Source organism: Phyllostomus discolor, chromosome 2 (genome assembly GCF_004126475.2).
Source record: "Phyllostomus discolor isolate MPI-MPIP mPhyDis1 chromosome 2, mPhyDis1.pri.v3, whole genome shotgun sequence".
Classification (NCBI taxonomy): domain Eukaryota; kingdom Metazoa; phylum Chordata; class Mammalia; order Chiroptera; family Phyllostomidae; genus Phyllostomus; species Phyllostomus discolor.
In genome coordinates, this window is record NC_040904.2 from 187,928,876 (window position 1) to 187,950,488 (window position 21,613).

General features: G+C 36.2%; 1 protein-coding gene across 13 annotated transcripts in view; it reads left to right on the top strand.

Annotated features, from left to right (window-relative positions):
- Nucleotides 1–21,613, top strand: part of EPS8 (epidermal growth factor receptor pathway substrate 8) — a 165,963-nt gene that overhangs the window by 110,348 nt on the left and 34,002 nt on the right. For all 13 annotated transcript variants that reach the window (XM_036019303.1, XM_036019300.1, XM_036019304.1 and 10 more), the window contains 9 exons: nt 195–356; nt 2,934–3,083; nt 4,934–5,016; nt 5,505–5,641; nt 8,247–8,320; nt 9,580–9,706; nt 14,017–14,105; nt 14,471–14,545; nt 20,176–20,324. In XM_036019303.1, the coding sequence (XP_035875196.1) occupies nt 195–356; nt 2,934–3,083; nt 4,934–5,016; nt 5,505–5,641; nt 8,247–8,320; nt 9,580–9,706; nt 14,017–14,105; nt 14,471–14,545; nt 20,176–20,324 (1,046 nt within the window). The remainder of the gene's footprint in view (nt 1–194; nt 357–2,933; nt 3,084–4,933; nt 5,017–5,504; nt 5,642–8,246; nt 8,321–9,579; nt 9,707–14,016; nt 14,106–14,470; nt 14,546–20,175; nt 20,325–21,613) is intronic.

Here is a 21,613-nt window from a genome sequence, read left to right on the forward strand (position 1 = left end):
GGTATCATTTCCTATGTTCAACAATCCTGCTTGACTTTGTTATCTGAGTAAAATAACCATGAACTTCTGGAGTAATGTTTTTGTTCCTCACCTCTTTGCTAGTTGACTTAGATTAGGTTAACGTTGCTGTCTTAGAAAATGTGTACTGAGAGACTGTGTATGTTACAAATATTTTTCTTTTTGCCAATCATAAGCACTTGACTACCTTTGTTCTGGATCGGAAAGATGCTATGATAACCGTTGATGATGGAATAAGGAAGCTGAAATTGCTTGATGCCAAGGGCAAAGTGTGGACTCAAGATATGATCCTTCAAGTGGATGACAAAGCTGTGAGCCTGATTGATTTAGAATCAAAGGCAAGTTTGTAAAATGTGTACTATTTTACTTTTAAGGAAGGACCACTAATACTATGTTTATAGACTGCAGATGGGTGAAAGTTGGATCAACTAAAATATTTTTGTCAGTTATTTAAAAAAATAACTTTACACACCCCAATACATTTTTTAAAAAAACTTCATGAGAAACACACACACACACACACCATGCCAACCACACCAAATGTATTTGCAGACCGAAATTGCTGTGCAGAATGCTTATTTGTGACAAATAAGCAAAACAAAAAAACAAAACAAGTTCTTGCCATTAAATCTCCTTCACATTAGTGCGAAAGATGAGAAAACATACAGGTAATTATAATAATTGTAAGAAAACAGAGAATTCTGAAAGTAGAAAGCTCTGGTCTATATGATTGGGGGAAGGTGTCAGGAGATAGTGATCTTGGAGATTTATTCTGTTTTTGTTTAAAAAAGGCAGAATAGGAGATTTACATATGCATAAAGTACCAAAAATTTTGCTGAACATGTTGGTTTTAGAGAGAAACTGTAAAATGTATTTTTTTTTGCCAAATTCAAATTTTGCTGAACTTTGTTGATTTGGTTTCAGAGAGAAACTGTAAAACGTATTTTTTTTTTCCAAATTCAAATTCTCAATGAGGGGAGTGATGAGATCACTGGTTTTCTAAAGCCAATTCCAAATGCAGATATCACCATAATAGAATGAATTTGTGAAATACAAGAATAGACCTGAAATTTTATTGAAATTTTGTTAAATAGTATGATTATTAAAATTTTGGGGAGTCAGGTTTTACAAGTTTGACATTATGGCCCCAGAATGGTAATTGCTCTAATCTCTTAGCTGTAAGATGGCTTATTTAGTCACTCTGGTCACATGCGTGAGGTATTAAATGAAATGCCTGCTTTCAACTGGAACATTTGGTAATATCATTCAGCTTTTTGCATGCAGCAAAATATAATTCAGAAAAATGTTTTTTAGTACATTTTATACAGTGAACTTAGGGCAAATCGTTAAAAAGCTTCTATCTTCAATATATGTATAGCAGTCATCTAAACTAGTTTTGTTTAATTTTTAAACAAATCTTAAAGCAGTATTACACAATTATCATTTCAAAGCTTTATCAGTGAGAATAAAATGTAATTTGGGAAACCTATTTTTCTTTAACATTCTTTTCTTTTGTTTATACTTATATTCTTAAAAAAATTTAATACTCACCTGAGATATGTTTTATTGATTTTTTGAGGGACACACAGAGAGAGAGACAGACAGAGAGAAAGAGACATATCAAATGGCTGCCTCCCACACAAGCCCCGACCTGGGATCAGCCCTGCAACCCCTTGGTGCACGGGAAGATGCTCTGACCAACTGAGCCACCTGACCAACGCTATACTTACATTCTTTAATTTGTATTTTTACTCTGAGAAATGTTGATGTGGCAAAAATTTACATTCATATTTTATTTTGTTTTTTTTGAAGAGCAAAGATATAATATCTTTTTGTTTATTTACTTTTAGAAAGAGAGGAAAGAAGGGAGAAAGGGAGGGAGAGAAACATCAATGTGTGGTTGCCTCTCGTGTGCCCCCCTACCAGGGACCTGGCCCACAACCCAGGCATGTGCCCTGACTGGGAATCAAACCGTCAACCCTTTAGCTCACAGGTGCACACTCACAGGTGCACACTCAGTCCACTGAGCTACACCAGCTGGGGCCATTCTTATTTTAACTTATCCTATTAAACTTTGAAAATTTTTCCAGAGAATCTTCATAAAAGGTTTAAGACCACTCTCACAAGTTGTATAAAGCCATTATTGTAAGGATAAGCACCTTAAATATATCATTAAGTTCGGAATTATAATTGTGAGCAGAATGTTCATTAGTTTTAAGAAGTAGTATAATTATTTAATCTGTTGGTATTTTATTTGCATGATTCTTTACTGGTTACAGAGTATTCACTTTCATACCACCAAATATTAATACCTTAATTTTGAACAGTTTATCATAGTGATCCTTCTGACCTTGTTGTACATTTTTGGCTGGATTCTATCTGTATAGTGAATTTTTACATTTGAGAGATTCACTGAAATAGAAAATGTACAAATGACATATTATTCTTAGCCTGACATTTGTATGTATGTATGTATGCATGCATATTTGTACTTACGACTATTGAGTGTTCAAGTTGAAAAAAATCTGGCATGGCATAGCCAGATAGGAAAGAATACCATGTGAGATGGTGAGTAATTTGGAAAGAGCCCTCAGTTTATTTTTTTTTTTGCTGTTAAAGACATCATTTCCACCTTATAATCTGAGGAAATCAGTAATGCTAAATTCAGTGTTTATTAAGAACGTAATTATACTTCTCTACTAAATTTCTCCATTTTTATTGCTCTTTCTCCCACTCACCATCTAGCCCAGCCTTGTAACTGCTCCTCCTCCATGTCTACAAGTGTTCACTAATATTCATTGTCAATATGATTTGTGCACTTTAAAAATTATTTATACAATGCCTAGAGGGCTTTGTGGAATAGATTTTATATATTCAATAAAAAAATAAGGCAAATTATGTTTTTTACTTTATAGAATGAACTGGAGAATTTTCCTTTAAATACAATTCAGCACTGCCAAGCTGTGATGCACTCCTGTAACTATGATTCAATTCTTGCCCTGGTGTGCAAAGAGCCAACTCAGAACAAGCCAGATCTGCATCTTTTCCAGTGTGATGAGATTAAGGTAAAAGAATAGTGAACTGTCTTTCCCGTTGAGCAGATGTTCTGGCAGCTTTGGAATTATTTACTTTCCGTCATATGGCTGGCTAGTCGGTACTAGAGTTTTAGTTTCTCACAATTTTGTAAGGAAAGCAAATCCTTTAGTATCTTACTTAGGGTTTCCAGGCCAAGTAAATAAAGGGAAGATAGAATGGTGTTAAAAAAAAATAAGATGCATTATATTTATTTTAAAAAGGGTAGCTAATATATTAAATTATTCATTGAATGACTTGGACATATAATTAAAAATTGATTCTACAGAAATTATGTTTCACGGGCAATAAATAATCACACAATATTATTTTATTTTAAACCAATCACAAAGCATGGATTATTGTAAGAAAGCACTTAGATATTTTCCAGGATATCGATTCAAAGTTCACCATTTTAATTATGTGACTTGAGTAATTGCTCAAGATTCGTAATGCCTAAGTGAGAATGTGAAAATAGTTGAACATAGTTACAAGTAATAACATGCTGTATCCTGAAGATTTGTATTTCAAAGTACACTATAAGTACTACTCTGTAGCTATGTGCGTGTACTCATTGGTGCCATATTTCACATGAGACTTAATTTTTTCTAGCCCCATTGAACATGTAAAGTGAGATATGATATACTTTCTTTTATATGGATCACCTTACAATGTCACTTTTCAGTTTTAAAGTTTCTTTACAGTGCAGGTTTTACAATGCTCCTGCCCAGATTTACAGTAAAATTTTTCTTAAAATAGACCCCTATAGGAAGTTCAGGGTTTCTAGGCATCTTCAGTTTTAACCTCCCACATAAGAGAAAGCCTTTGACCTCCTGTTTGCAGAGTCTTCCTGCAACTAGGATGTTCTGTGGTGACGACACTGGAGTGGGCCGCACTGACACTCTCATGTAACCCGCAGTGTGACCTTGACCACGCCATCACAGAGGTGTTCCTTAGTTTACTGAATTATAAAGGAAGGAGAACGGATTAGATAATCTTTAAGTGTCCTTTCTGCTCTAAAATTTTATGATTACCTGTGCTTTGGAAAAAGAATATAAAATAAATGTATGAAAATATACATAATTACAGAAAATAAGCAGGAACAAAAATAGGCAATGAATACATCCCAGCAAGAATCTTATATACAATAATAATCATTGGCTATAAATAAACTTCAACATTGCACAAAATAAACCTCTTTACTGCTAATCTCACATCGATTCCCAAGAAAACCAAATCAGGTTTTCTTGTTGAAAAAGTTGCTTGATTGGAGAATGTTAATTTTTACCTGAAATGACAAAGTAAAGTGTTTATCCAAAAGGGTACGACCTAGTATTGGGGTTCATTCCGTGATTATAGTGGCTTTGTCCTACACTGAGAGTAACTCTGCTGGGACCACGTGATTTGTTTCCGTGGGTGAGTGGGTGCCCAGTGGAGCCTGAGGATGAGAGGGGGAGGAACTCCACTCAACACACGTGTGCTCCTGACTCCTCCATTTCTTCCCAGGAAGTGATATTTACCTTGTTACATTTTCAGTGTATGATTATACTTTTACATTTGCAAATCCTTTTTCTATTTGCCTTTATGCGAGAATAACTATAAACTAAAGAAGGGAATCTAGGTTAAACTATTTTAAAATCCCTTCAGTTTTTAAATCTTGTCAGTATAAAGTGCAACATCAAAACAAGAAAGGGTAAGTTTTGAAAGCAGATTAGAAAGAACACTGTTGTTCTGCATCAAGACACTCATTGATTCAGAGGGAACATATCCCTTTTTCTGTTTTAACCTACGTGTCGAGAGAAGAAAATCGATAGCCTCTGTGGTAACTTGTCGTTCATGGCAGGCAAACTTGATTACTGAAGATATTGAAAGTGCAATCAGCGACAGTAAAGGAGGGAAGCAGAAGAGGAGGCCTGATGCCCTGAGGTAAAAGAAATTAAGGGGTAGAATCAATTGTTTTTTAAGTCTTTTTTTTTCCTCTAAAGATTTATAAAAATTACTTTCAATGAAGATACAGTTTATGGGTTACAGCCTGTAATCGTAACTCATTTGCCCTCCCAGGTTCATCGTCAGTGTGTGTGCACTGATGTGGCTTCCGCTGCCTGTGTTGTCATGGTCAGGAAAGATGAGTGGCGTTTCAAGGGAGGGTGGCCTAAGGAATGCAAGTGGATATTAGGACTGTGGTTGGTTCGTGGCCTTTCCAAACCACAGGGGACTGAGACAAAGGTTGAACCTAGGTTTCAGCGGAATTTAAAGTTTTTGTATTTCTCATATATAATAAGGAATACTTAGAAAATCCTTTCTGTTTTACTGCTTGATGTTCTTAAGGTTGGAGGACTAAAACCATAAAGTGTGAGAACTGATGTTATAGAAATGGAGATGGTAAAAATTCAACCTGTTCTCATTGTTTTTAGGATGATTTCCAAAGCAGATCCTGGTATTCCACCTCCACCCAGAGCTCCCGCCCCGGTACCCCCTGGGACTGTTACCCAGGTGGATGTTAGAAGTCGGGTGGCAGCCTGGTCTGCCTGGGCAGCTGACCAAGGGGACTGTGAGTATTTCTAGGAACTGATACTTAAGGAACTTTTACTTACGGTTGCGACATAGTTCTTGCTTTCGAATTCTGAGACTGATTTCTGAGCTGCAGCTTGAGGTTAGTTTTAAAAATTTAAATCTTAGGTAAAAGAAAGTTAAGCTTGAACACTGTAGGATTATTATATATGAGAGTTCAGACCAATCATTTAATAGATATGGTGTTAGGATGAGAGTCTTTTTCTTAAAAAATGTAGTCAAAGGTGGAAAGTTTGACTTGACCAACAATTCCTTAGTCACTTATCCTCTATAGGATAAAGCATCATTCATAGAGGATATCTATCATTATAGATGAGTAGAACTTGACCAAGTGAGTGGCATTGGACTGTACTTCGTGTCTGGTGAGTCAGAAGTTGGGCTCTGGAGTAAGACTGGGATCTACCTGTGTGACCTTGGGCAGTTGTATGTGCCTGAGCTTCAGCATCACTTATGGATCATATAATGGGGATAATAAGTAATTCACGGGTTGCTGTGAATCTGAAAGCAATTAATATCTATAATAGTATCTATTTACAATATAGTAAGAACAATTTGTGGTGGTTCTCTTTTTTTACCAAATTGAGATCATTTTACTTTCTGAAATGCTTTTCATTTTATTTATATTTCTCATATCCTTAAAGTTATTTTCAGAGATTTACACATAAGCTCAGCTACCAAACACTTGAAAGAAAGAAATCTCTGAAACATCCATTTTTTAAAAAATAAAGTAACAGAATTATTAGTTATTTTAACTTTATAACAGGTTGTATGGTTAGGGATTATATAAATTTCTGTTAATATATTTTGTTTGTAAAATTTTGTATGTAAAAAAAATTTATGACTTCCTGGGCTCATTAGATTTTGTCTAAATTACTCTGTGCAACCTCATCTGTATAAGATAAAGTTTTCAGAACTAATGTACTACTAGGCCAAACAGAACACTCCTATGAGGTTCTGTGTGGATCCAGGCCAGTTTTTAGTTGGAAAGTTCCCCAAAAGAACTATCTGTCTGGTCCCTCTGAAGGTTTGGCTGACTCAAACCTTCTTGGCTGAACAACTTTTTTGAGTTGTTTCTTGGCTGAACAGCTCCTTTGAATCCTTGAGATAGCTCTAGCCTGACTCCTGGAAATAATCTCTGTGGAATAGTGGCAGTGGCAGTGGCAGTGGGGCTGCTGGGCACACACACTGAAAAACTCTGAGAAATACCACATCTGTCCCTTACCTCAGCCTCCCATCTCACCTCGCCTATCTGGACTTCCTAATAGCTGTGTTTCAAGTTCAACTTGCTGTCGGTAGTGTATGCTATAGCCAAGATAGTAGCTTACCCACAGGTAAAATTGCAGTTAGCTTGCAAGATTTTATACATATAAGTTCTAATTGTTAAAATACTTAATAGCTACTCGTTAAGTTTCATTAAGATTTAGGAATTTTTTTTTTTTTACAATTATTCCATTTATGGGAAGTTAGGCCTGAAAGAAACATAGCAATGCAGAACCTTTAATGTTTTCTGCAGGTCTCTATATTGAACATAATGAGTCATGATGATATATCAAGAATTGTATTTCCATTCGTGATGATATATTTTTCCTGTTCCATTCATACATTGTTTTTTTATTCCCTCTACTGTGAAATACATGTACAAGTTTCTGTGTTTAGTGGTAGTTTTAGCTTCCTCATACTACCCAGGAAGGAGTTCATGATAATGACCTCATAATTAACATCATGCTTTAGCCAAGTGAGCTAACTTAACATCTTGAATGCTTTTAAGATATTTATTCTTTAATTCATAAGTTTCTGCAGATATTTATACTTTTTTTTTTTTTTTCTTTTAAAGATTTTATTCATCCATTTTTAGGGAGGGAAGTGAGGGGAGAGAGAGGGAGAGAGAGAGAGAGAGGGGGAGAGAGAGAGAAACGTCAATGTGCGGTTGCTGGGGGTTATGGCCTGCAACCCAGGAATGTACCCTGGCTGGGAATCGAACCTGGGACACTTTAGTTCCCAGCCCGCGCTCAATCCACTGAGCTATGCCAGCCAGGATATTTATACTTTTAAAGAAATGATTTAAAATTAATGAGCCCAGGAACTGTGGGTTTTAAGTATAATGACAACTAGAATTTTAAGAAACATTTTACTATCAGAATCCCCAAAGCATATTGCAGTCACAGTGTTGGAATATATAAAAATTAGAAGCACTGTTGCATTAGAGTTATTTGGCCACTGTTTATGAAGTAGGTGCTTAAATGTGGGTTTATATTTCTTGGTTAAGAATTAGAGGGTACTAAGTTAGGGTTGGTTTCATAGGCAGCTGATGTAGGGAAGAGGGAGACTAGAGGGGAAATGACAGGTTAAAGAAAACCATAAAGGTGAAAAGCAAGTGCTTCAGCTCTGCCCAAGTGCTTCTGTTGGTCTTGACAAGGACCCTCACCTCGCCGGAGATGAGAGCAGAGTTTTGATTTGGTGTCCAGTGGAGGTGTTCCCTTTTGCAAGTGGGCTGTTTTCTAATCAGTTGCTGGCCTTTGTTTAATTATCTATATTGGTATTACATAAGCAACATATTGAAAGAGTTCTGATTCTTCTTTCTCCAGTTGAGAGACTGAGGCAGTACCATGGGCATGAAGAAACGCCCGAGATGATGGCAGCCCGAATCGACAGAGATGTGGTAAATGCAGCATTCATCTTTAAGTCATTGGCTTTAAAAGAGGAAAAACATTTACAAGGAAAATGAAGTTGATTAAATAAAGATGTTTTGTAGAAACTATATTTTCTCTTTTTAATGGTAGTTATGCCCTTTGAATTATTTTTCTTCTTAACTGTTTTTTCCTTTATGGCAATATTTAACTAGTAGACTTTATGTAAATCTTAATGAATAATAAATAGGAGAATTAACATAGTCACTAGTTTACAAAGGAATTTAAATGGATTTATAAGATTTAAAGATTTTTTATTTTGTTTACAATTTTAAGTTCATAACTGAAGTATTTTTAATGTGTCTTACTGGAATTTATTGAAAATATTTTATAATGTCTGAAAGTTAAGTGGTACTTTTAAAGGTACATATGTAAATTTTAATTTCTTATGAAGGATAGGGCTATATTTATTTTTATTTTTCCATGGTAATTTACTTACAAGAAAGGCAGTGCCCTGTGATGTAATCACAAAGTATGTTGTCAATATAGTTACTTTTTATGCTATGCTCATATTCAATTGGAAACAAAACCTTAAGAATTTGAAATTCAGAATTTAATTTTTATATCACACGATTATTTATTATACTTAAAAGTTAATTTAATCCCAGTTTCTAGTTTTTAATTAGAAGAATGTAAAGTTTCACACATACTAGAGAAAGTCAGCTAAGACTTACAGTATACAAGACAATCAAAACTGACTGATGACCCCTGAAAGCATAATTCATCATTAATTTTGTTTTACCATGTAGAACTCTTAATGCCTATTATTGTAGAGTATCCATGTCTTTAGTAGGTTATCACAGCATTTTATATATCTTTAATCCTATGACATAATATCGTTGGTGTTTCATTGGGACATTCATTTAGAAAAACAGAAATGCTCAGTGCTTTACTAACAAAATGTTTCTTAGAATTATTTTCCCTTAACTTTATGTGGAGAACACTATGAGAAAATTAGAGTAATTGAAAATAATTAATGATTTGAATAGATATTGTTGATTGTTTTCTTCATGGTATTGAAAAGAGGGCAAAATTAAGCTAAAGAAAAATGTAAATATCAGACCTTGGCCACAGGTGTATTTAGTTCAATTCTCAGAATTGGTGATAAACTTGAAATTTGCATGTAGGAAGTATTTTTTTTTAACTTTCTGATTTTTTCTTTACTGACTGTATATAGCCAAGGCAAAAAATTGTTGTGTTTTATATTTAATTATATGATTTCTAATTTCAGCAAATCTTAAACCACATTTTGGATGACATTGAATTTTTTATCACAAAACTCCAAAAAGCAGCTGAAGCATTTTCTGAGCTTGCTAAAAGGAAGAAAATTAAGAAAGGTAAAAGGAAAGGACCAGGAGGTAAGTTGGATGATTTTGTCTTCTAAAGACCAATCAGAACTCCAGTGGTAGGCCATTTCTGCCCTTGTGAACTGCTCAGAAAAACTCCATTGACAGTGAACCAAGGTTCCTTTTATTGTATTTTCTTCCATTACCATTTAATTCCCTTTTGCCTAACAGTGCCTCCTCGCCTCTCCCCACCCCTGCAATCACCACACTGTTGTCCAAGTTTCCTTTTATAGTTTTGGGATAGCACCAGAAACTTAAGGAGAGACAAAGATTCACCCAGGGAATAGTCCATTTTTGGTTCAGAGTTGCCTATAGTCAAGAAAGGCACTAGGATTCTTGACCTAAGTTAAAGAGACTCTGGGATTCAGGTAGTTGGCTATGTTTGTAGTTAATGTCTGGTAAAGAAAGTCATAACTCTATTCCTATTGTATTTAGATTTATTATATTGTAAATATTGAACCTCATTATTTTGTTAATAGAAGGATTGACATTTTGTTGAAATGTCAGTGGATTTGAATTTTTTTTATCATAATACTCCAAAAGTATATTCAGGTCATGTACAAATAATTGTTTAGTATGCTGTAGTTCAGCTATTTAAAAATGGCACCAAAATGTATACACTTATAATTATGGAACAAAATGCTATAGACTGAAATATATTTAAAAAGTAGCAAATAAACATCCCTTTCATTTCCCATGACTTCCATACGTTTTTCTAGCTTATATCTACATGATAAGCATGTGAGCTGTAGACTTGTCTTGCAGATATGTATATCTGGATGTACCTCACCTTTGTATATTTTGAAATTAAGTATTATTGCTTCCTGATGTCTCACACCACTTAGTGCTCCTGTACTTTAAGATTTTATTTATTTATTTTTAAAGACAGGAGAAGGGAGGGGAGAAAGAGAGGGAGAGAAACATTAATGTATGGTTGCCTATCATGCTCCCCCTACTGGGGATGTGGCCTGCAACCCAGGCATGTGCAGGCCACATGCCTCGATTCCCAGACTGGGGATTGAACCAGCGACCCTTTACTTAGCAGTCTGGCATTCAATTCACTGAGCCACACCAGCCAGGGCTGCTCCTGTATTCTTTATGAAGGATACACTTTCTTCTTGGTCACTGTGATTCAACACAGAGATTCTTCAGTGATTCTATTCTCTAGTTTGTAGCCAACATTGACTTTATTTTTTCAGTCTCTTTTATCTACTTTTTTCCCTTCTCATTTTTATAACCAGAATGTGCTTCAAACTAGCATCAATTTTTTTACCTAGCTTTCTAAGCAGTTTTCAAGCCACCAGTCTTATTCTGTGAAGATAGTTGTCTTAGGACAGTAACTTTTTTTCTATTGCTGAAAAGCATGTTAATTCCATGTTCTCTTGCTTAAGTCCACTCTTCACTTACCCTGGCAGTCAAGATCATCCACAGTCTATCCTTGATCTACATTTCCATTCTCATGTTTCTTTGTTTTAATGTTGTAATTTCACATATATGCAATTTCCTTTTTCCACATTTTTGCTTTTAATGTTTTTCATATCAAAGCGCTCTGGAACAAAACTTTCCAATCTCATTTTAAATTCTACTTTCCCCATGAAACATCTTTTAGGTATACATTTCTCTATTTCCCAAACAGGCACAATTTCTTTTTAATAGCACTTGGTTCATTCATGTCTTCTTTTAGATTTTAAGGGCCTTAATAGTAGGGCTTGTAACTTATACATTTTCTTAGTATTCATAATAATAAGCACAATGACGGACATTTAAAAGGGCTACAGTGTAAAGCTGTGCCAAGATGGAGGTGTAGGCAGAAACACTTTGCTTCCTCGAACAACCAAAAGAAGATTAACGAGCAATTTAACAACAAAGAACAGCCACAACTGCCAGAAAAACATTTGCATGGAAGTCCAAAGACCAAGGAGTTAAAAAAACATTCATCCAGATGGTAGGAGGGGCAGAGATGAACAGCTGGTCAGAGAGGATACATGGCAAGGCAGTGGCTGGTGGACCTTGTGGGGAATCCCACATTTGCATGCAAACCCAGGGAACAGCAGGAAAGTGAGACAGAATGTGAAACCCAGGATTTCAGCATGGAAAATTAAAGACTCCCAGGCTGTAAAATAATCTGTAGGGATTGTGGCAGTGGGAGGAACTCCTAGACTCACAGGAGAGTTCACTGGAGAGACCCACAGGGTCCTAGAATGCACATAAACCCACCCATCTGGTAATCAGCACCAGAAGGGCCCAATTTGCTTGTGGGTGGTGGGGGAAGTGAACTCAAAGCCATCTTGCAGCGGAGCAAGTGACATTGTTCCCTCTCTGACCCCTCCTCCACATACAGCATCACAAGGCAGCGAAGAGGGTTGCCTGCCTTCCCTCGCCCCTGAAGAATACCTAAGTCTGCCTCTTACTATGTAACGGGTGCTTCAGGACAAAAAAAATATGGCCCAAATGAAAGAACAGATAAAACTCCAGAAAAAGAACTTAGCAACAAGGAGATAGACAACCTGTCTGATACAGAGTTCATAACACTCATAATCAGGATGCTCACAGGATTGATTGAGCTCAGTCACAAAATGAAGGAAGAAATAAAGGCTGCGCAAAGTGAAATAAAGGAAAATGTACAGGGAACCAACAGTGAAGGGAAGGAAACCAGGACTCGAATCAATGGTTTGGATCAAAAAGAAGAAATAAGCATCTAACTGGAACAGAATGAAGAAACAAGAATGCAAAAAAAAAAAAATGAGAGGCTGGTAACCCCTGGGACAACTTTAAGTGTTCCAACATCCAAATCATGGGAGTGCCAGGATAAGAGTAAGAAGAAGATATTGAAAACTTATTTGAAAACATAATGAAGGAGCATGGATGGAGCTGGAAAGCATTATGCTAAGTGAAACAAGCCAGGCAGTGAAAGACAAATACCACATGATATCACCTTTAACAGGAATCTAAACAACAAAACAAAACAAAACAAAAAACTAGCAAAATATAACCAAAGACACTGAAATAGGGGATAGTCTGACAGTGGCCAGAGGGGAGAGAAGAGGGAATTTCAGGGGGGAATGGGTAGGGATTACAGGAACAAATTTGGAGGACACATGGACAAAAACTAGGGGTGGGGGGTAATGGGGGGAAGGGGGGAGGGTTGGGTGGAGGGGCTGGAACGGGAGTAGGGGGGAGAAAACTGTACTTGAACAATGATTGAAATAAAAAAAAAAAAAAAGAAAATATAATGAAGGAAAACATATCCCCATTCTGGCAAAGGAAATAGACTTCCAGGAAGTCCAGGAAACTCAGAAAGTCCCAAAGAAATTGAACCCAAGGAAGAGCACACCAAGACACATCATAATTAAGTTACCCAGATTAAAGATAAGGAGAGAATCTTAAAAGCAGCAAGAGAAAAGGAAAGAATTACCTACAAAGGAGTTCCCCTAAGTCTGTCAGCTTATTTCTCAAAAGAAATCTTACAGGCAAGAAGGGGCTGGAAAGAAGTATTCCAAGTCGTGAAAGTCAAGGACCTGTATCCAAGATTACTCTATCCAGCAAAGTTATCATTTAGAATAGAAGGGCAGATAGCGCTTCCCAGATAAGGTCAAGTTAAAGGAGTTCATCATCACCAAGCCTTTATTATATGAAATGTTAAAGGGACTTATCTAAGAAATAGAAGATCAAAACTTATAAACAGTAAAATGACAAGAAACACAACTATCAACATCTGAACCTAAAAAAACAAAAGCAAATAGTAAACAAACAACTAGAATAGGAACAGAGTCACAGAAATGGAGATCACCTGGAGCGTTACCAGTGTGGAGGGGGTGGGGGAGAATGGGGAGAAAAGGTACAGGGAATAAGAAGCAGAATAGGTAGGTACAAAATTGACAGAGGGAGGTTAAGAGTAGAATAGGAATTGGACAAGCCAAAGAATTATGTGTACAACCCAAGGACATGAATTTGCGGGAGGAGGAATGCTGCAAAGTTGGAGAGTGGTACAGAGTGGAGGGGGATAAAAGGGAGATAAAAATCGGGACAACTGTAATAGCATAATCAATAAAATATACTTAAAAAAAGAAGGACTACAATATAAATTTATGGAGTTGAATGAGGAACTGGTGGTGCCTAAAGGCAGAGGAATGCATTCAAATGTTGGATCATCTTCCTTTGGTATAGTCAGACTATGAGATGTGGCAGAGGAAGTAGTAGCATGATGCCCGGTGTGATCCTCAAACTTTACAGACATAAATGTGTTTTGATTGTATTTTTTCATTTTATGTATTTTTTGGCAATTTGCTCTCACCTACCCCTCCTCCTGCTTATTTCTTTAGAGGGTGTTTTAACTCTGCGGGCAAAACCTCCACCCCCTGATGAATTTATTGACTGTTTTCAAAAGTTTAAACATGGATTTAACCTTCTGGTAAGTGCAATTTATATATAACTAAAAGAAACAAATGAAAGAGATCAAAGTCAAGCTAGGGTGTTGCAGATTAAAATAAGAGGTAAATTGTTCTCATAGATCTTTTTTGTATATATGTTTTTATTTGCCTTTAATTAGAACAAAAGATTATAAAACCTGTATATCTAAAAGACCTGATTTTAAAAAATTGACTCTTTTTTTAAAACTAAATTTTCCTAATCTGGCTCACCCAGGCTTAATTAACATACTAATAAGTGAATCTAGGAATAAAGGACTCTTTATCTTAGTCTTCGTTGGACATTCTTGAATGTCTGTTTTTTGCTCAGTTATGTCATAGTAATATGTTTGTATTCTTAATATTACAGGCCAAATTGAAGTCTCATATTCAGAATCCTAGTGCTGCAGACCTGGTTCATTTTTTATTTACTCCATTAAACATGGTAAGATTTTCTTAATTTAAGAAAGTAATTATTAGTAGTATGTTTTTTAGCTTATGTGTCTATTTAGATTACCTAGACAGTTTTCTTTATTACTTGCCATCTGTGTAAACACTGAGAATGTAGAATTTGAGAGTTTAAAAGAGCTTTGGAAATCATCTATTTTAAACACCTTATTTTGTAGCTGAGAACACTTATGTCCCTGACAGAGCTAGGGAAATGAAGTAAAGATTTGCTAGATACTAGTGTTTCAGTAGATTCTAGTATAAATGGCTCGAATAGTATAGACATTTTTCTCTTTCTCACAAAATAGGCTAGGCATCAAGGGTCAGTACTGAATGAATGTTGCTTTTCTCCACGATGTTGTCCCAAGACCCAGATTCTTTTCTTTGAGCTGTTCTTTTATCACCTGAGCTGCCTGATTCAGTCATTTGTTTATTCATTTATTTATTCAACAAATACTAATTGAGGGCCTGCTATGTGCTTGGCATTATTAGTAGCTCATCAGGAACAAAACCGACATAAATTCTTACCCTCTCAGAACTTATATTTTAGTGTGGAGGCATGAACAGTAAACTAAATAAATTTATAACTAACACAGTTCGTGAAAAATAAATGCTATGTGGAAAAAAAATGCAGCAGGGAAGGTGACCAGAGAGTGTTTCAGGTGTGCACATGTGTGTGTGTTACAGTTTTTGAATAGGGTTGGTTAAGGGAACAACTCACTGAAACAGTGTCATTTGAGCCAACAAAGTGAGGAGTGAGTCATGTGGATTTCTGAAGAAAGAGAATTCCAGGCAGAGAACAGCTAATGCAAATGCTTTGAAATGATACCATGTAATTCATGTTCTTGGAATAAATAGCTATTGTGACTTGAACAGAGTGAGGGATGAGATCTCAATTAGAAGGAGATGAAGTCAACAAATTAGTAGGCAGACATACTTTTTGGTCCTTATACGTGATTGTGAAACCTTTGACACTTTTGGAGGGGTTTCAACAAAAATGGATCATTCTGGCTGTAATATTTAGAAATTTGGGGGGAAAGAGGACTGAGGTGGATATTAAAACAATCCAGATGAGAGATTATGGATTTTGGACCAAGTAATATTGGAGGTGATGAGAAGAAGTCAGATTCTGGTTATAAATCATTGAAGCAACAAGATCTGGTGGTAGATTGGATGTGATGCACAAGAGCCAAGGACGTCGCAAAGGTTTTTGGCCTAAGATTGGAAGGATGGACTGATTATGAACTGAGGGAGTGAAACCTGGGTAAAATACGTTTTTGGAGGAAGATAAGGAATTCAGTTTTAGTCATGTGAAGATTAAGATATATCCAGATGGAAAAACTTGAAAATGTAGTTGAATATTTGAATTTGGAGTTCAGTAGAGAAATTGGGCCTGCAGATACAAATTTGAAGATCATCTACATGTAGAAGGCATTTAAAGCCATGAAATTGGATGATGTCACCAAGGGAGGGATTATAGATAAAGAAAAAAAGTAAGGACTGATGAAGCTTCAGGCTGTTTCAGTGTGAGGAGAACAGGAAGGACCAGCAAAGAATATTGAGAAGAAACACAAGTTTATTTTGTAAGCAACCTAAGTACCCATCAGTACGAGTGGATCAAAAAACTGTGTTACATTTACACAATGGAATACTGTGCAGCAGAGAGAAAGAAGGAGCTCCTACCCTCTGCAACAGCATGGATGGAACTGGAGAGCATTATGCTAAGTGAAATAAGCCAGGATGTGAAAGACAAATACCATATGATCTCAGCTATAAGCAGAACCTGAGCAATAAACAAGCAAGCAAAATAAAACTAGAGACATTGAAATAAAGAACACATTGACAGTAACCAGAGAGGAGGGGGTAGGGGGTAATAGGAGATAATAGGGGAAAGCCATCGAGGAACATGTGTAAAGGATGGACATATGGACAAAGCCAAAGGGGGTAGGTTCAAGGGTGGGAGGCGGGGATGACAGGGTAGGGGGACATGGTGGGGTAAAAATGGAGACAACTATACTTGAACAACAAAATAAGTAAGTAAGTAAGTAAATAAATAAATAAATAAAAGAAACAAAACACAAGTTTATTGTGGTGTTCTAGAAGCCAAATGAAGAAAAGTGTTTCCAAGAGGAAGAATTGAGCTGTTATGTTAGCTATCTAGGGTGGAAGTTTATCTCCATGCCCTTGTAACAGCTGTGCAAAGGCAAAGGAAGACAGCTTTGTCTATTTTATTGTATTGTATTGTATTGTATATTTTACTTTATTTTATTTTTTGCAGTCTTTTTTTTATTGTTCAAGTACAGTTGTCTCCACCACCACCCCACCCCATCTACCCTCACCTCCCACTCTCAATCCTACCCACCTTTGGCTTTGTCCATGAGACAGTTTTGTCTTCAAAGAGGTAACTCTGGACTTCAACAGATAATTTCTGCCATTATCCAGTTGGCCTGAGCTTCCTCATAGCACTAACCACTAAACTTCCACACCTACCACTAAAGGAATACAGTTTCCCTCTGCGTGGCTATGCATCTAAAATGCGGAGCCTTCTCCTCTAGAAGGAAGAAGCGGAGAATGGATGCTAGGGGACAGTTAGCAGTCTTTGGCCTGCACGCTATGTTCTTGGTACAGTGATATGCACATAACACAATATTACCCCCAGAAAACTTCCTTCTTGTACATGTGTATTTTTGAATAAGCTATAATTTTTAAAGCTAACAAAATAGTATGTTGGGAACAATTCCCTTTGTGAAAGAGCTGGAATGTTATCCTATGAAAAATATTACCACTTGTGTCATAGGCCAGGATCCAAGATACACATCTTAATTTTCTAGAATTTTAATATCTAGGTATGCTCTTTCCTTTTACATTGAATGAAGTGGGCACAGTTATGCCTTTCCCTTCCCATCTTACATTTCTTATATTTAGAAATAGTATAGTAATGGTTTTTCTAAACCGACATTATGTGCGACCACCTTGTCCTGCAAAAGAGCTGGGAGAATGAGCTGGAATGATATTTAAAGGTACACGAAGGAAAGTGCTGAATTTTGGGGAAAGCATGGCAACAGATGGCAGATGAACAATTGCTGGCCGTACATGCAGACAGATCCAAAAGAGCCTGGGCTACTAATCACCTTTTCTATTGATACAGGTCATTTTCCTTTCTGTGGGGACGACAGATGAGGAAAAAATAGAAACAAGATAGAATTTTCTTTTAAAAACTTTCAGGAGGGCAGAGTTTCCTACTCTGGGGGCTAAGGTGGGAATGTGTGGAGTGACCGTGAGTGATTAACCCTTTAAGTGAAAGAGCAAATGATTATAGAATGACAATAGCAATAATGATGATTGCTAGTATTGCTCTGTGTATTACTCCTTTGATTTTTTTAAAGAGTAGAAATAGTAACTATATGAAGCAGATATATTTTGCTATTTTTGATTTAGAGCATATGAAGACTATGGTCATTGAGTTCTTCAGTCTTTATCAAAAATGGAGCAAATTCAGCATTTCTCATAGCTTTTACTTGGATATCAGAGAAAGTGAGGCAGAGAGAATCCAAGTAATAAAAAGGAATAACTCTTGTTCTTCTTTCACCAAGGATAACTAGACAAGGCCTGAAGTAGAATATGAAATGAATATTGCTTTACCAATATAGGAAAGTAAGTAGCATTATTAGTGTGAATATCAGAATTGGGCAATAAGAGATTAAAAGGTGAAAGTCCAAGATGACATCAGTAATTTATGAATGCTTCCATATGTTACTGCTATACATAGAGCATCAGATTTCTGTTCGTTTAGTTACTGTTTAATAATTCTTGCTGTATAAGCCTTTTAAAAATTAGATCAAGGCCATTCATATAAAGAAACTGATACTAGCTGATTAACAAAATTTATGTCCTTTATTCTTTAACACACTTGAATATTAGGAAGTATTGTTTATAAAGCAACTTTTGCCACCTCCTCTCCTTCACTTCACACCTACCTAGATGATAAGTAGGTACCTAGTCATTACATAGAGTAGGAGTATAAAATAATGGGACTGGTTTCCAAAACATACAAAATTTAGTCTTTCTGATTAGGCTATATAGCTAAAAACATTGATTTATTTATTTTTCCTCGAAAATGACTTCGTATGAAGGGTCTCCCCCTGTCATAATACTTCCATCACTCTATTTACTGTTCTGCCTGTGGAGCCCCAGACGTTTTACTTGCAGATGGGAAGGAACATTTATTCAGGGCTGATTATGAGCCAAAGTTTAGTGGCTTTAAATCTTGCGAGTCCCTCCTTGTACCTGCAGTGTCTGTCCACAAGCACACCCACCGCACCCATGCATGTGTGTGTGCCTGCTCGCGTTCCTGAGAGGGAAGTATGCCCATAGCCTTCCACTTACTTCCTTTCCTTGTACTTCTTCCCTCTGTTAAAACAAAGATTTTACTACTCCTCTACTCCTTTACTTTACTCCTACTTTTTCCTCAGAGTCATCCGTACATATTTACCAGGAGTGGTAATAGGGCTTGGAAGAAAGAATTACTGTCAGGCTGTCAAGATAGATTTTGTTCTTAAATAAGAGCCTACCTCCCTTATCCTTCATTTTTTCTTTTGTTTGTTTTTATTCATTCCCTTAACACTGTGTCTTCTGCAATTCAAAGTCAGATAGGTCTTGGTCCAAGTCCTCAAGGGAGGAGAAACTGAAAAATAAGCCATAAATTGCAATGCAATTTGTTACTATGTGTGTACATGATTTAGGGGACTCCGAGGTGCATCAGAGTTACACCTACTCAGGAACCACCTCTTCTGGGAAGCTGGGAAGCAGCGTGAGCGAATACACAGAGGTATCCAACAGCATAGCAGGCTCAGAACACCTGGATAACTGTAGAGAAATTGACTCTTGGTCTGGCACCATTCAGAGAAAATTCTATTTTTCTTGTGCCATATTTCTGGGAAGGCGAGATTTTTATAAAAGGGCTCTGGTTTCTGATCTCAGAGAAAACTACCATTCCTTAGCCAGGAAATAGCCCGAGAAGTGAATTTGAAGCAGTTTTTGGAGATCCACTTATCCTCACTTTGTTTATCAGAGAGTTAACAGCTCTGTGTTTCTGGTAGTCATTAAATTATCCATTTCAAATAAGGACAATTTCCTGGAATTAACTTCTGTGAAAAAAATACATTCTTTTACCTTTCTCTCTGAGTCCTTTTATTTTTTTGTAGGTCTTTATAGGCACAGCCACAGACTGTTAACCAGATTATGTTTTTCTCTATAGTCTTCATTTCTAGAACCATATTTTTCAGGTTTAGCCTAATAGATTTGCGGTAGAGATACATTTTTTTAAGTAGAGTTTATTAAACTATCTGACTTAGAATTTTCTGCATAGACATTAGTATTTTCCAAATAAAGTACAGTCATAGACAGATTCTATGAAAGCTGTTAAATTATTAAGTTTTGTTTTAGATTATTAGGCACCAGTGGGCCAGACAAAATGATTTGGCAAGCTGTTTTTCACTCAGTAGTGCATTGTGTAACATCAAAATTTAATTTGAATACATAAAACCAGTACTTGTTTTTGGCTTGGCTTTTGAAAATATACAGATAATTACCATCTTCTTGCTAAAAAATAATTTATTGTCATTTTAGGTGGTACAGGCAACAGGAGGTCCTGAACTAGCCAGTTCAGTACTCAGTCCCCTGTTGACTAAGGACACAATTGATTTCTTAAATTATACTGTCAATACCGATGAAAGGCAGCTGTGGATGTCATTGGGAGAAACTTGGATGAAAGCCAGGTAAACATATATGAGTTTAGTATTTAATACCTATCATACTTACTGTTCTTTGTTTAATACATGATCTAACAACACATTTATTAACCGTCTTTGTATGAAGGACTAGGTGTTATAGATGGAAAAACCTAAACTCATAAAAGGCTAAACATCTAGTGGAAAGAATAGAAGCATATGGAATATAATCCATGATCAATGCCAAGGTGACTCATAAACAAACTGCTATTGGTTGTCAAGGTGAAGCAGTCGGAAAGAGGATTTAGAGAGGAGGGTAGTTAGCTTTCAAATAAGAACTGGCATTTAAGTAGAAATTCAGGAGACTGTGGGTGACTATGGAGAATGGAGAGGAGGAAGGGTGTTAATGAGGCATACAGGAATGAGCGGGGCTTGGTTCTGAAGGCTCTCAATGCCCTACTATGAGGTTGGAGCAAGGCTCTGCGGGCTGTGGAGAACCGATGACCTTGTGAAGCAGTGTGTGACATAAACACACGTGTATCTTTCAAGTCTAGTAAGGACAAGGAGGGAAGCAACTAGAGGCAAAGAGGCCCCTTGGAATGATAATGCTATAGTAGAGGTTATTTTATTTTTATTTTGTTTAATTTTATTAAGTTTATTGGGATGATATTATTTAATAAAACTATATAGGTTTTAAACATATATTTCTGTACTACATGATCTGTATATTGTATTGTGTGTTCACACCCCAAGTCAAATCTGGAACTAGAATTGTTGTAGTAGGAATGGAAAGGAGGAAGGAGGAGGGGATAATTTTAAGAATTGTGTCTTGACAATAAAGTCGTCACGAAAAACAAATCATTAACAATTGCAGTGTTAGTTTGCTGAGCAAAGTAAATTATAAAAGTTTTTCCATTGTGTGTGAATAAATAATTTTTGCTTTCCGCATTTTCCCAAATCTTTTATTTCTTTCAATACTTCAGGTGAATCATTCATTATGGTCACTTAGTAGCTTGGCTTCCTGAGGCTTTTGTCGTCCTGAAAGTAATGGCCTGGTTCACATTTTCTTCTAATTTTTTTCTTCTGTTGAAACATAAATGATTCCCACTTATGTTTTAGATTTTGGCAACTGCTTTTGTTAGAATATGGTTTACACATTGAATGGTTTACCAAGCAGAATACTCTTTAAAAGCACTGCAGTTATTGTTTTTATATTGAGAATATCAAATTTATTTATATTACTTACATATTATATAACATACTATATCATACTATTTATATATCATACTGCATAAAAACTGATTAAATAGGTTTCTTAAATCTATTAGAGTCATGTA